The sequence below is a fragment of the Hemiscyllium ocellatum genome, chromosome 19 (assembly GCF_020745735.1).
Source record: "Hemiscyllium ocellatum isolate sHemOce1 chromosome 19, sHemOce1.pat.X.cur, whole genome shotgun sequence".
In the NCBI taxonomy this organism is placed as follows: Eukaryota; Metazoa; Chordata; class Chondrichthyes; order Orectolobiformes; family Hemiscylliidae; genus Hemiscyllium; species Hemiscyllium ocellatum.
The window spans coordinates 52,803,745-52,820,104 of NC_083419.1; the positions used below are offsets into that span (position 1 = coordinate 52,803,745).

The following is a 16,360-nucleotide window of genomic DNA, read 5'->3' on the forward strand; positions in this document are numbered from 1 at the left end:
ATTGTGGACAGTTTTGGTTGCCACGCTACCAGAAGGATATGGAAGTTTTGGAGAGGGCACAGAAACAATTAACCAGAATGTTGCCGGGTTTGGAGGGTATTGGCTCTGAGGAGAGACTGGACAGACTTTTGGTTTATTTTCACTGGATCATCCAAGGATGAGGGGTGACCTGATAGAAGTTTACAAAATTACGAGAGGCATGGACAGAATGGATAGTCAGAGACATTTTTGTTCCCAGGGTAGAAATGTTGATTACTAAGGGACATAGTTTTAAGTTAATGGGGTAAGTTTAAAGGAGATGGGAGAGGCAAGATTTTTTACACAGAGAATGGGAAGTGTAAGAATGTGCTGCCAGAAGAGGTAGTGGAAGCAGATACAATAGCAACAGTTAAGAGGCACTTTGACAGATATATGCATAGGCAGGGAATAGACGGATAAACTTAATTTCTTGGGTGAAGTCTATACTTCACAAATGCCGAAGATAAATCATGATTTGGCATTGCTTGTTGCCCCATAAGTTCTGTAAGAACACTTGTTAAAATTCAGGAGAGGAATATGAAAATGAAAAATACAGACAGAAGCTGAATAACTCGTTGAGAAACAGTTTCAAACTGAAGTATAAAGGCTGTTTGTTCCATCATGCAATTTGAGCTGCAACAGCAGATTGAAAGACCTGCCTTAGATAGTTTCTACAATGAAACAAACTGAGAGATTAAGTGAGCCAGTGACTGAAAGGACTCTGGCCAACACTAGAGGATGCGCAATCTAATAATCTGTTAGGTTATTGGGGAAATGGGTTCAGGAGATGAACAAACATCTGGAGGCTGAAGTAATGAAAGAATAATAAATTTAAAGTCATAGAGTTATAAGCACAGATCAGACCTTTTGCTCCAACCAGTCCACGCCGAACATAATCCCAAATTTAAAAAGTCTCACACTACCCGCTTCTGGCCCATGTTGCTCCAAACCTTTCCTCTTCACATATCTATTCAAATGTCTTTTAAACTTTGTACCCGCACCCACCACTTCCTCAGGAAGTTAATTCCACACACAATCTGATTGAAAGAAGGCAACAGCTTTTGGCTGAAAGAAAGTCTTGTCATAAACTTGTACATGTAACATTGTGAAGCTTGCCTTCAACATTTGGAACCATCTTAAACTTCCCTCTTAGAAACAAAATGTGTATGGGAACAAGGCATTTTTAATTCTTGTACTAGTACTTCTTCCTTAGCTGCTAGGCTGTTCTTACTGAATGGGGAGAAAGTGAGAACTGTTCTTACACAATGTCTAAATCAACATCACTAATATGTTTTGGTCCATGCACGGTATGCTTGACTGGAATTATTTATGTAATCTCATGTCTTATATGCCTTCTCAATAGGAGCAGTACATCTTCATTCATGATGTCCTGGTGGAGGCCATCTTTAATAAGGATACAGAAGTCCCTGCCAATCATTTATATGCCTATGTCAATGCTCTCCTGACACCGGGGGCCTCCGGGAAAACTAATCTAGAGAAGCAATTCAAGGTAAAGATATTAAAATGTCATTTCACTGTTATTGATTTTGAACATTTTATTATGATGTTCGGTGGGAGTAAGATGTTAGCATTGTCTGAGTTATTTTGGATGATCAAATATGACCCCCTTCCCTTGTCATCATCTGAGATGGAGTCCACTTTTCTAATGTCAGTTGATAGCATTATTGCACTGAGCTCTAAGTTTACCATCACTTCAGGATTTCAGTATAAAAATCACAGCTGACTCTCCAGTGCTGCATTGTTGCTACTCTATCAGATATGACACCTTCCAGATGAGACACGAAACTGAGTGAATTATTGTGTGGATGTAAAACAATGTCATTATTTTGAAGAGCGATGGGGAGTTATTTTCTCTCCTGGCTATTATTTTGTTCCTCAATCAACACCACAATAACAGATTGACTGGTCATTGTTTTTATTTTGTCAGCTTTTGCTGTGTACAAATTGACTGCTGCATTTGGAAAATACTGGAAACATCTAAATAAGGTAAAAACGTTTGCATTTATATTGCACCTTTTCACAAATATTGGATGCATTGATGTGCTTTATAGCCAAGGAAGTACTTTTGAGATGTATTCACTGCTGTATTTTCCAAATTCAGCAGTGACTACAATGCAAAAGTACTTCCTTGGCAATAAAGTACATCAATGCATCCAGTATTTGTGAAAAGGTGCTATATAAATGCAAAAGTTCTTACCTTAGAACATAGAACATAGAACATAGAAGGATACAGCGCAGTACAGGCCCTTCGGCCCTCGATGTTGCGCCGACCGAGTCCTACCTAACCTATACTAGCCCAATAACTTCCAAATGCCTATCCAATGCCCGCTTAAATGAACATAAAGAAGGAGAGTTCACCACTGATACGGGCAGGGCATTCCATGAACTCACAACCCGCTGTGTGAAGAATCTACCCCTAACATCTGTCCTATACCTACCACCCCTTAATTTAAAGCTATGTCCCCTAGTAACACCTGACTCCATTAGCGGTAAAAGGTTCTTAGTATCTACCCTATCTAAACCCCTAATCATCTTATACACTTCTATCAGATCTCCCCTAAACCTTCTCTTCTCCAATGAGAACAGCCCCAAGTGCCTCAGCCTTTCCTCATAAGATTTTCCTACCATTCCAGGCAACATCCTGGTAAACCTCCTCTGCACTCGTTCTAAAGCTTCCACATCCTTCCTATAGTATGGCGACCAAAACTGCACACAATACTCCAGATGAGGCCTCACCAGAGTCTTATACAACTGCAACATGACCTCAGGACTCCGGAACTCAATTCCTCTGCCAATAAAGCCCAGTACACCATATGCCTTCCTCACAGCACTATTTACCTGGGTGGCAACTTTCAGAGATCTGTGTACATAGACACCAAGATCCCTCTGCTCATCCACACTACCAAGTAGCCTACCATTAGCCCAGTAATCCAACATCTTGTTATTCCTACCAAAGTGAACGACTTCGCACTTAGCTACATTGAATTCCATTTGCCACATTTCCGCCCAGCTCTGCAACTTATCTATATCCCGCTGTAACCTACCACTTCCTTCCTCACTATCCACAACTCCACCGACTTTCGTGTCATCCGCAAACTTGCTTACCCAGCTTTCAAGTCCTTCCTCTAGATCATTTATAAAGATAACAAAAAGCAATGGTCCCAAAACAGATCCTTGTGGTACACCGCTAGTAACTGCGCTCCAAGATGAACATAATCCATCAACTACTACCCTCTGTCTCCTTCCAGCCAGCCAATTCCTAATCCAAACCTCTAATGTATCCTCAATGCCATACCTCCGAAGTTTTAGCATTAGCCTACCATGGGGAACCTTATCGAACGCCTTACTAAAATCCATATACACAACATCTACTGCTTTACCCTCATCCACTTCCATAGTCACCTTCTCAAAGAACTCAATAAGGTTTGTGAGGCACGACCTGCCCTTCACAAAACCATGCTGGCTATCCCTGATCACGTTATTCCTACCCAGATGTTCATAAATCTTATCCCTTACCATTCTCTCTAAGACTTTGCCCACCACTGAAGTCAGACTCACTGGCCTATAGTTACTAGGGCTATCCCTACTCCCTTTCTTGAACAATGGGACCACATTCGCTATCCTCCAGTCCTCTGGTACTATTCCCGTTGACAATGACGACATAAAAATCCAGGCCAATGGCTCTGCTATCTCCTCCCTAGCTTCCCATAGGATCCTGGGGTAAATGCCATCAGGCCCAGGAGACTTATCTATATTCATCCTTTCCAATATTCCCAAAACCTCTTCCCTGCATATTTCCAGGGCATCCATTCTAATTATTTGTGATTCCATATTTACATCAGCAACAGTGTCCTGTTCCTGAGTGAATACTGATGAAAAGTACTGATTTAATGTCTCTCCAATCTCCTCCGCCTCCACACACAACTTCCCACTACTATCCTTGACTGGACCGATACCTACCCTAGTCATCCTTTTATTCTTGACATACCTATAGAAAGCCTTTGGGTTTTCCCTAATCCTACCAGCTAAAGACTTTTCATGTCCCCTTCTCGCTTTTCTTAGCTCCCTCTTTAGCTCCTTCCTGGCTACCTTATAACTCTCAATCGCCCCTACTGAACCTTCACGCCTCATCTTTACATATGCCGCCTTCTTCCCTTTCACAAGGGACTCCAATTCCTTACTAAACCACGGCTGCCTCACAAGGCCCTTTACACCATGCCTGACTGGTACATACCTATCGAGGACACGCAGTAGCTGCTCCTTGAACAATCCCCACATCTCATTAGTGTTCTTCTCTTGAAGCCTGTTTTTCCAATCCACACAACCTAAGTCATGCCTCACTGCATCATAATTTCCCTGCCCCCAGCTATAGCTCTTGCCCTGCGGCGCACGATTATCCCTCTCCATCACTAAAGTAAAAGTCACCGAGTTGTGGTCACTGTCCCCGAAGTGCTCACCTACCTCCAAGTCTAACACCTGGCCTGGTTCATTACCTAGAACCAAATCCAATATAGCCTCCCCTCTTGTTGGCCTGTCGACATATTGTGTCAGGAAACCCTCCTGCACACATTGTACAAACACCGACCCATCTAATGAACTCGAGCTATAGCTCTCCCAGTCAATATCTGGGAAGTTAAAGTCCCCCATAACAACCACCCTGCTACCTTCACTCTTTTCCTGAATCATCCTCGCAATATTATCCTCTACTTCTCTAGGACTATTAGGAGGCCTGTAGAAAACACCTAACAGGGTGACCTCACCTTTCCTATTTCTAACCTCAGCCCAAACTACCTCAGATGGCAAGTCCTCTTCCATCGTCCATTCCACTGCTGTGATACTGTCTTTGACAAGTAATGCCACGCCTCCCCCTTTTTTACCTTACTTATTTAGATGTTTCCTGGGAAAGCATCAGCAACAAATTTAATTGATGTTGCCACCCATCTCTGTCTCACCCCAACACCCTCAATTACTATCTCACGCCTCGCCCAAAACCCAGACTGTAGAAACACCAATCGTTAAAAATGACCAGTTCACCAACACAAGTCAGATTGCAGTATTCTTATGGAGCTGCTCCAACCTTCAATGGAAGTCTGTGGTCATGAATAATTGTACATTATTAACTTTTGAATTATATGCATAAGCTGAATGGAATGCTTTAATAAAAGTTTTTAATAAACAAATGGAGACTTTTGTTTTAAAATGTTGTTGCAAAGGAAAGACGAAAAAGTTGCAATATAATCAAAACAACGCTGCAAATGCTCTGCAGGTTGAACAGTGTCTACAGCGAGAGAGGAATCCTGTCCCCTTGATGCTTTTCCCAAAAGTGAAACATGTTGCAACCCCCAATGATTTATCAGGAGGAACAGAATCAGTAAAAGTGGGACAAGGAGAGAAAACAAAGATGAGTTAGTAACAAATGACAATGGTGTACCAGAATGACGCAATGCTTAGACAAATAAAAAGGCCATCCTGAACCCAGAGGAGCTGTACTTGGTTGCAACAGAATAGCAGAGATCAATAGGAAGCATGGGAAATTTGGCAAACCCACAAGACTTTCTGTGACTGTGGAGTGTGGTGGATGAAAAAGACAAGTGAAAGGACGCTTGGTAAAAATCATCTCGTTGGCTGTGTACTTTCAGGGAATTCCCACCTCCCAAGAACCTGTCCACACCTTCCCACATTCTTGCAGTCATCTAAAATTTCCAGCATCGAATGTCCATGAGAAAACAGATATTATGGTTAAGGGCTGCAGTGGCTTTTTCTCTTGGAAAAGATCAATCCGTATTCAGGCTAGAGGACGATAACACACCTAGTGGAAAGATCAGATGTAGTTCCACATCAATTTGCATTGAGCTCTATTGCAATGGTTGAGGGTACGTGGTATAGTAAATACTCTGTCACAAGCAGCGAATATAGGTAATTATGAAACAGTGCAAAGAAATTATTGTCTGTCATGAATTGTGTGTTTGTGACCTGAGAGTGTAGTTTCTAAGGACAGAGTTGAGGTGTCTGTTTAATCATGGTGGAAGAAAATTGTTGAAGATGCATGTAGACATTCTGTGTTGTGGGTTAGCATATTTTAGTAGGCAGAAGCATGTTAAAATTAAACCAATCCAAATTTCCAGAATAAAGTTTGAGGCCAGAGTATTGGTAGTTAAGGTCAAGGAGCTAATTATAGAATCCAAGGCTCAGTATCAGAATCCGAGTTCACTGTTTAAACAGAAATGGAGTTCAAATTCACAGACATTTTATATTTATATTTAGAGTATTAATTATCTTTTAACCCTCAATTTTTCTTTATTTCTCTCAACAGTTGGTAAGCCAGCCTCATGCTAAGCAGTGTGATTACTCTGCAGCACTGAAGCAATGCAACAGAGACAAGAACAGAAATTCCTCTATCATTCCCGGTAGGTTTGAAGGCCGAGTTATTGAAAGAATTTCAGCTTTTAATTTGAAAGCTTTATTTTTAGTTTAAACAAATATTTAAGAAGGTTTGCCAGTGTCATGCCACAGTGCTGGGAATACCGAACGTTTACAGACTTTATCACATTCTGTGATGATGGTGGTCAGACATTTAGATTTAAGTGTGTGGCTGACAGGAGGACTTCAGGGTATTCCACCAATAATTTTAAGTATCACCTGCAAACGTAGGAAGGCACATATGGTATGATAGCATTTCACTCGCAGTTTTGTACCAAGTACACTTGCCTTCATGTAAACATTCAAATTCACTGAGAAGGATACCCTATTGCTGTGTTTGTCCTTTCATACTGAACACTACTAGAGGGGTGTAATTGATTTGGCATGAAAAGCACCTGAATCTTATCAATTCAAAAACTAGTCACTTGGCAGCTCTGATTAGGGGCAACCCATCATAATGTGAACTGAAAACAGCTTTCTTGTCATGCACACACTATGTTGTCAGCAGCTACGAACTGTAGGTGACTAACCAGGATTGAGATTCCTGGCAACTCTTCCCTTTTTTCCTCAAGATTTTTTCCTTCATCTGGAGCAGTGCTTGGCTTTATTCGTACCTATTTGTCCTCAGTTTATATATAATTGTACATATTAGAGTAGTCTTGGAACACAGTGGCTTGGTGGAAATGTGTAAATCATTTTTGTTTTATTTTTGAGATATGGTCTATAGCAAACCTTTGTTGCCTGTCCCTTATAGCCCTGAGGGAGTGATAGTGAACTGCCTTTGAGTTGTGCTTTGACATGGCTGGGGCACTTTAGAAAGCAATTAAGAGCCAATTGTATTATTGTGGGAATGGAATCCCATCTACAGCAGGCATGTTGGCACAGCAAATGAACTGCCAAGGGCACCAGTCAGCCATTGAGTTTCTCTGACAATCTGCTGAAATTTTTAATGATATTGGCTATTTTACTTTATAAAACTGCACTCAAATTTACAAATTGTCATGACAGGATTTAAAATTACATTCTTCAGATTTTTAAAGTTATTAATATTTGTTCATTGGATGTGCATGTCACCTCCTGAGCCAGTGTTAATTGACCATCCCTAGTTGCTCTGGAGAAGCTGGTGTTGATCAGTCTTCTTGAACTATTGCAGTACTGTTGGTCTAGGTAGAGCACAATGCCATTAGGGAGGGAGTTATGTCTCTCAATTTGTTAGTTGCTAGCCTAGTAACATTACATCTGGTTATGAAGCAGGAACTAGATAATTGAGGTAAAAGTTAACAATTTGTTTTAAATTACTGAGTAGGAATCCTTGTTAAGTTTTTGAAAAATCTTCAAACATCATCTATGACAAGAAGGATTTAAATAACTTATTGTCATTCCAACTGCCTTATCAGCATTGCAAAATTTTTCTTGTGATGACAGAAAGAAATTGAACTTTGCAAACCTTGATCCAACAGGAGGGGGATGGGCTACACAAAAAGATGTTATTTAATTACTTCAACAACTGGTAAAGAGAAACAGATTAATTAGGATAACAATTTTAGGGTATGAATAGTTAAAATTATTACCCAATCTAAGTAATTTAATGTCAGATCTTAATCTTTTGGGTGCAAAATGATGCTTTTATGTAAAAATGCATCATACTCAGAGAGGGAAACATCCCTGACTTTTCTCATTCATCCCCTTGTGTTGGGAAATGCAAATTGCAGGCATCCCCTTCCTGTAAGAATCCTGGAACCCTGAACCTTTGTGAGAGCTGGTCTGTTGCACTGCCAATATTTACTGTAACCTGTAGGTGAAAGTAAGTGGGTTCTTTTTCATTCTAGTGGAGAGATCAAGAGTTGGACTGTCAACCTCAGCTGCAGAGGGCTCTGATTACATCAACGCTTCTTACATTTCGGTAAGCATGTTAAAAGCAGTCTGTGCAGGTTTACATCATGGTCAGACAATGCTGCGGGTTGTGACTGAAGGTCTCTATTAATGTGTGGACTCCTTATGGTTAGGCAAAAATATGAACCATTCACAAAATGCAAGCTTTTCACTTCCCAAAGCTTAAAGTTTTGGAAGATTCACCATTGCTTTTTAATCTTCCTTGTGTTAAAGGAATTCTTATATTAATCAGGAAACAGCGATTATGAGTCTTTTAGATGTTTTAGGTCATTTAAGATGTTTAAGGACGTGGAATTGAGCAGACATTTGAGACCAGTAAATGCTTCACTGGACTGAAATAAGCTCACAGATCACAGCTCAGATATCTTTGAGTGACACCACTAGTTGCTCCTAGTGCTTTTCAAGCAAGTACTACTTGTGCTGCCAGACTTGGAATTCCAAGAGAGAGAGAGAGAGAGAAAGAAATGACTTGATTCAATGTGGGTATTGCAAGTTAAATCTGAGGCCAGATCCTATTTATCAATTAATTTATGGTTACGCTCATCCTTTCTCCTCCCTCTGAATTATGTCTCTATGGCTCAAGTTGTCTGCTGTGGGTCAGAATCCCTACTTCAGATTAAAAATGCCCACGTACCTTTTGCAGAAGTTTCCTGAGTGAACATCTGGGCCAGGTGTCTTCCCGGTAGTAGCAGCACAGTCCAAACTCGGAAACAGCGGGAGCAGAGGTGGAACAGAATCAGTCATGTTCCTGCTTCTTCAGTAGTGGGTGCCATATTCTGTAGTTTGAAGGATTAAAGCCACTTTGACAGCTATTGTGACAAGGTTAATTAAAGTAAATGGGACAAAGAGCAGGGCAGCAGCCAGTTAAGGAAATACTTTTGGAATGTAGTCACTGTTGTGAGGTAGGGAATGCAGAATCCAATTTGTACACTGGAAGCTGACACAGCAGCAATGGGATACTATCCAAACTATTTGCTGTGGCGATGTTAATTGGGGCATAAATATTGCTCAGGACACTGGAGAGAATTTCCCTGGTCTACTTTGTAGTATTTCTACAGGATCTCTAACATCCAGCTGACAGGGCAGATGGACACTCTGTACAAGGTCTTATTTGAAATGATGGCACCTCCAGCACTGCAGCACTCCCTCAGTACTGAACTAGAGCCTCAACCTTGATTTTGAAAGCTCTAATACAGCCCAAGAACCAAACCTTTGCACTAAACGTTGCTGAAATGCATAACTGTCATCTGTTTGGAGATTCACTTGTACCAGAATTGGATTTGCTTTTCTCATTTCATTGGTTTTGTAATTTTGAATGATACAAGCATTACCTGATGAATTGTATTATGGAGATTATCATTCTTGTACATTTGTACTTTGCTTTGTATTTAATCCCAGGGATTTCATCAAAGTAATGAATTCATTATAACTCAACACCCACTGCCACATACCACAAAGGACTTTTGGAAAATGATATGGGACTACAATTCTCAAATTATTGTCATGCTGTCAGATAACCAAGTGCTGGTATGGAATCTTATTTCATTTCTAAACTGGCTCATTTTAATTTGAAATTTTGTGCATCAACCCATAAATGTTTCTGCCAGCAGCTTCAGCTATAAGGACTGGAAGAATCCTTAATGCAGAGAAAAGCTACTTCTATTAGCTGGAGCCAAATTCCGCAATGTAAAAGTTGCATTTGAAATCTCAGATATAAATCTGTCACAATCCAATCTAAACACGTGCAAGCAATGTTTCTGAATGATTCACAGTACCGTCCTTTACTGATATACTCCAAACACATTAGAGTGCAGCTAATAAGAATTCAGTGGCAGTACATTGCCATGATTTGGAGATGCTGGAGTTGGACTGGGGTATACAAAGTTAAAACTCACACAACACCAGGTTATGGTCCAACCCCACAAACTTGTGTGTCTGTGTGTGTGTGTGTGTGTGTTTGTTTGTGGGGGTGGAGGAGATATGAGTGTTTGTGAGAGAGAGTGTGTGTATGTGAGTGTAAAGGGGTATAAGTCTGTGAGAGGGTGTGTGTGGGAATGTATGTGTGACCAAATGAGAGAAGGTCTGTGTGTGTGTGTGTGTGTGTGTGTGTGTGTGTGTGTGTGTGTGTGTCATGCAATGGGATCACCTGTAGTGTGACATGAACCTAAGGTCCCGGTTGAGGCCATCTTCATGGGGACCAATGAAGATGACCTCAACCGGGACCTTAGGTTCATGTCACACTACAGGTAACCCCATTGCGTTATACACACAGACACACACACACACACACACACACACACAGACACTCCTATACACACACACACACGCACACATGCACATACACACATATAAGTTTGTGGGGTGAATTTGTGCTTGCAGAATTACATTTTACTTTGCTCAAAAACTGCATGAATCCATGTTAGATTATGTAAATCCACCTTATATATTAGAATCAGTCTGACCAATGTGGCACAGACAGCATCACAGGAAAGCTCCCACCTTCAATACATTATCTGGGCCGACATGACACCAATTGTTAAAGTTCACTTGAGAATGTAGCTTTTTTAAAAAAAGTTTTGTGATTTACATATGAAAGAACTGAAACCAACATGTTCATTCTAAAAGATGAGAGACTTAACAAACAATCCAAGTTTTTTTCAATGTATAATTTCTGTTACATCACACTGTAAACTTTTGCTATAAATTCTATGTCTTACAATCTTATTCTCCACAACTACCTGATGAAGGAGTAGCGCTCCGAAAGCACTTCCAAATAAACCTGTTGGACTATAACCTGGTGTGGTTACAATACCAGAATGTGTGCAAAGAGAGGAAGGTTTCTTTCAGTCTGTTTCTAAGCTGTCTTCTCACTGAGTCCAAAACTCAATGCAAAACAATGTCTAGCTCACCCAGTTGGATCTTTGACAGAAGAACTGTGGAAACAAGGTTTCTTTGGTACTTTGTCTCTTCCACTGAGGAAATTAAGAATATATTGGATGATGACCAGAAATTCTGGAGTCATGATTACAGGTTGCAGAAGGACTTAGATAAACTGCAGAATTGAGCTGAGAGGTGACAAATAGAGTTCAATGCAGCTAAATGTGAGGTGATGCACCTTGGGAAGGATAACAGGAAGGCAGAGTACTGGGTCAATGGAAAAATTATTGGTAGTGTGGATGTGCAGAGGGATCTTGGAGTCCATGTGCATAGATCCCTGAAAGTTGCCACCCAGGTGGATAGTGCTGTGAAGAAAGCATACGGTGTGTTAGATTTCATAGATAGAGGGATTGAGTTTCCGGAACTGCAACATCATGCTGCAACTTTACAAAACGCTGGTGCGGCCACACTTAGAGTATTGCGTACAGTTCTGGTCCCCATATTTCAAGAAGGATGTGGAAGCATTGGAAAAGGTGCAGAGGAGATTTACCAGGATGTTGCCTGGTCTGAAGGGAAGGTCTTATGAGGAAAGGCTGAGAGACTTGGGTCTGTTCTCATTGGAGAAAGGCTAAGGGGGGATTTGATAGACATACAAGATGATCAGAGGATTAGATAGGGTAGACAGTGAAAGTCTCTTTCCTAGGATGATAACGTCAGCTTGTACGAGAGGGCATAACTACAAATTGAGGGGTGATAGATTTAAGACAGATGTCAGAGGAAATTTCTTTACGCAGAGAGTGGTAAGGGCATGGAATGCCGCACCTGCTAATGTAGTCAACTTAACCACATTAGGGAGATTTAAACAATCCTTAGATAAGCACATGGATGATTTTGGGGACAGTGTAGAGGGATGAGCTGAGAATAGTTCACAGGTCGGTGCAACATTGAGGGCTGAAGGGTATGTTCTGCGCTGTATTGTTCTATGTTCTATGATTTATGTTCTATTATGTTGGCTCAGGGATAAAGTAGTAGCCTGGAATTCAGTAAGAATACCACTGTTCCTCTTCAAAAAAGTGTTTTTTTTTTGGCAAGCTGTTGAGAAGGCAGACTGGGTCTTAGTTTGACATCTCATCTGAGAGTAGCACTTTCCCTTCAACTTCACTTTTTGCATTCAAGTCCCCCAGAATGGGACTGAAATGGGATTTGAACACATATAGTACTGTTCCCTGAGCCTCAGCCATGCATTTGAGTGAATAAATGTGTAATTACTTTATTCTATTCAACGATGCTCATGATCAAGCAAATTAGATTTAAATTTTTAAAATAGATGCAGTGTTGTTAGCTCTGACTTTTAAAAAAACATAAGTGCCAAATACAACTGTACCTAACACCTGACAGTGAATTAGCTAATGCTTGTTGTGACCTGCTGACAATAATTGATTTTTGTGCTGCTGTATTCAAAGTAAGAGTCAATTCAGTTCTACTCATATGTTAAAAAAGCGTCTGACTGTTCTCCTCCTGGAGTTTCAGAGAGAGTTCTTAAACAAAATGCTTGTACTTTGTCTGTAAACCAATTGATTTGTGCGGATACAAACATGATGGGATTGTTATTCACAGACTGAGAATGAATCTGTGTACTGGCCGAGGAAGGAGGAACCAATGAATTGTGAAGCGTTTACAGTAAGCCTGATCAACCAGAGCCATCTTTGTCTTTCCAATGAGGAGCAGCTCATCATCCAGGACTTCATTCTTGAAGCAACACAGGTAACACGGCAAACATTAGTAAGCCTGGAGGGAGACTGTGACTCATTGTGAGGCTGTCGAAAATTGATTCGTCTTGAAACACAAACCATAACTTGTGTAATGTTTGGCGGTAAGTCTGATCCAGTTTGCTTGGTGCAACTATTAGCATCCTGCAGCTGCTTGTTTTAAATGGGAATATACAGACATGAAATTAAAATAGGAGCAGATGTGGACCATTCAACCCAGAACCCTCTCTACCATTCAACATGATCGTGGCTGATTCTCTATCTCATCACTATATTCTGCTCTTTTCCCATACCCTTGACACCTTTTACCTCAAGAAATTTACTTCTTTCTTAAACATATTCAGAGACCCAGACTCCACAGCCTGCTGTAGCGCAGAGTTCCATAGATTCATTTGCTTGAAGAAATTTCTCCTCCTCTCAATCAGAAAAGACCTACAATGTATCCTGACACCTTGACACCTTCTTCCGGATCCCCCCACCCCTCAGCTGGGGATACATCATCCCTACAACCAGTCGCTACAGCCATGTCAATGAGATTTCAATGAGATGATGTCTCTTTGTTTTAAACTCCAGTGTATCGAGGCTGAGTCAAACCCAGTCTCTCCTCCTGCAGCAAACCTACCATTCCAACAATCAGTCTGGTGAATGTTTGCTGAACTAATCTTTCCTTGGGTAAGGAGATCAATGCTCCAGATGTGGTAATCTAGCCTATGAAACAAAACAGTTCTATGTCTTTAACAACATATCACTTTGTAAACCTAGAGTGACATTACTTCAACAGCAAATATCATTAGATTTAAATGAAGTCATTTATTCTGTACCATCTAGCGATATAAAGTTTTTTTTCACATTTTGAAAGGTGAAAGACCTTCGCAGTGGCCTACAATTTTTGCTTCTACTGGATCACTGGAGTCCTTTACACTTTGCAAGTTTTTTAACACTTCCTATCCCACATTAACTCTCCTTAGATTGTGTCTGATATACATTTTTTTTCCTGTCATTATGCCCCCCATGCAATTGCTACTGCTCGTTAATTATTTCTTAATGTTCCATTTAAACCATTTTACAGATGTTTGATGTTATGTGATCTTCCCCATCCCTCTGTTTGTTTTGTTCTCTCTTCAATGCTGTTGCTCATTTCTGAGATGGGGTTCATATCTCAAACAATAATCAGCTTGTGTTTCTTTGGTGATGTTGTTCAGCTTGTGAAGTATCTCAGCACTTCTGTATTGCTGAATAATTATTAGGTGGTTCTCTGTTTCACCAAATGGTACAGAGCAAGCATGTTCTACTCAACGGCAGGATTATGCTGGAAACTGAGGTATCTGATCATCAGTCTCTGTCTTGACCATTTCTTGCACCAATGCTTTATTCCCTATGCTTATCAGTTGAAAGCCATTTGGGTACGACATCTTTTGTAAGGTATCAATGATTTAGACAAGTGGGCAGTCTTACGTGTACAGATATTTTGAGCTTTGCAGACTGAGCAGATCCTCCAAGTGGTTGACCTGCACTCTCCGTTGAGGTTGACAAAAATAATAACAATGTGGGAAAAGTAACAAACAATGAATGAAAATCAGAATTATGGGGGAAGCCAAAGCTGATACAATTGTGAGCACCTTCAGCCAGAATTGCTAAGTGGATGATTCATTTCTGCCTCCTCCTGAGGTCCCTGGCTTTAAAGTTTCCAGCCTTCAGCCAATTTGATTCACTTCACGTAATGTCAATAAATGGTTGAAGGTGCTAGGTACTACAAAGGCTATGGACCCTGTTTTGATTCTGACAACAGTACTGAAAACTGATGCTCCAGAACTAGCCACAACCCCAGCCACGCTGTTCCAGTGCAGTTACAACACTGGCATCTAATCCAGCCGTGTGGAAAATTGACAAGTACAATAACAAATCTAATCTGGTCAATTATTGGCCCATCAGTTTACTCTCAATCATCAATAAAGAGATGGAAGGTGTAATCAATAGTGCTATGAAGTGGCACTTTGTCAGCAGTAACTGGCTCACTGGCACTTAGCTTGCATTTCACCATGTCCACTCAGCTCCTGACCTCATTATAGGCTTTGTTCAATTATGGACAAGGAGCTGAACTTGAGATCAGGAAATTAATTGGCCTTGACACCAAGGAAGCATTTAACCAAGTGCAGCATCAAGGAACCCTAATCAAACTGATATCAATGGAATATGGGGAGAACACCTCACTTGTTGGAGTCTTAGCACAAAGGAAGATGATTGTGGCCGTTGGTGGTCAATCATGTGAGTCACAGGACATTGCTTCATGAGTTCCACAGGTTAGTATCCTAGGTCCAAACATCTTCAACCACTTTATCAATGCCCTATCCTCCATCATAAAGACAGAAATGGGGCTGCTCACTGATAATTGTGCAATTTTCAGGACCATTCTCAATAACTTGAGTACTGATCTTTATAGATCTTAGCAACATTCCAGCTGGGCTGATATATTGCAGTAGCATCCATGCCAAACAAGTGCCTGGCAATGACTGTCTCTCTAACCAGAATGAATCTAATCACTTTGCTTTAACATTCAACGATGGAAGCTAGGAATGTGATTAAATAACTTCCACTAGCTTGGATGAACGCAGCTACACCCAGGAAGCTATCCAGGGCAAAGCAGCCTGCTTGGATGGAACCCCATCTATCATATTAAACATTCACTCCTTTCACTATAAACACAATGACCACAGCATGTACCATCTACAATATGCACTGTAGTGAGTCACCTTCCAACCCATGACTTCTACTACCCAGAAAGAGAATAGCTGCAAGTTTCTGGGAGCACCACAACCTGTAAGTTCCATCCAAGCCCCACACCATCTTGATTGGGAACTATGCAACTATTCTTTCAATGTCGCTGAGTCACAATCCTGGAAAACCCTTCCCTAACAGCATCATAAGTAGACCTTGTAAAATTGCATCTAATTAAAGTATATATCTCCAGAACCTTTTAAACCATTTTTGTGCATTGACAACAGTTAAAGGAAAACATATTGGAATAATCCTCTTGACCTACTTTGGAACCAAACTACTGTATTAATACACGCTCAAATAGATGTGTCTCATATGAATGAAGAAAGAGGGCTACAGAACAAGAACCTGGACTAGTGGTTTAGAAAAGTGGCTGACCATTGCTTTGCCAACTTAAGCAGTATATGCAGGCCTTTCCATTGAAACCGACATCCCATGAAAGAGAATAACTTATGTAAAGATCTGAAAGATCATTTTTAATATTCTAATTCTGGTCTGCAGTGCAGCTCCAATTTTAATCACTTTACCTCTCGATTGGATTCCCCTACAGTATGGAAACAGCCTTTTAGCCCAAAAAGGCCACACCA

The 16,360-nt window shown here is 40.7% G+C and overlaps 1 protein-coding gene across 5 annotated transcripts in view; it reads left to right on the forward strand.

Moving 5' to 3' along the window:
* ptprz1a (protein tyrosine phosphatase receptor type Z1a) overlaps positions 1-16,360 on the forward strand; it is a 255,622-nt gene that overhangs the window by 234,527 nt on the left and 4,735 nt on the right. For all 5 annotated transcript variants that reach the window (XM_060839467.1, XM_060839468.1, XM_060839469.1 and 2 more), the window contains 5 exons: positions 1,382-1,528; positions 6,353-6,446; positions 8,289-8,362; positions 9,751-9,879; positions 12,847-12,993. In XM_060839467.1, coding sequence (XP_060695450.1) covers positions 1,382-1,528; positions 6,353-6,446; positions 8,289-8,362; positions 9,751-9,879; positions 12,847-12,993 — 591 coding nt within the window. The remainder of the gene's footprint in view (positions 1-1,381; positions 1,529-6,352; positions 6,447-8,288; positions 8,363-9,750; positions 9,880-12,846; positions 12,994-16,360) is intronic.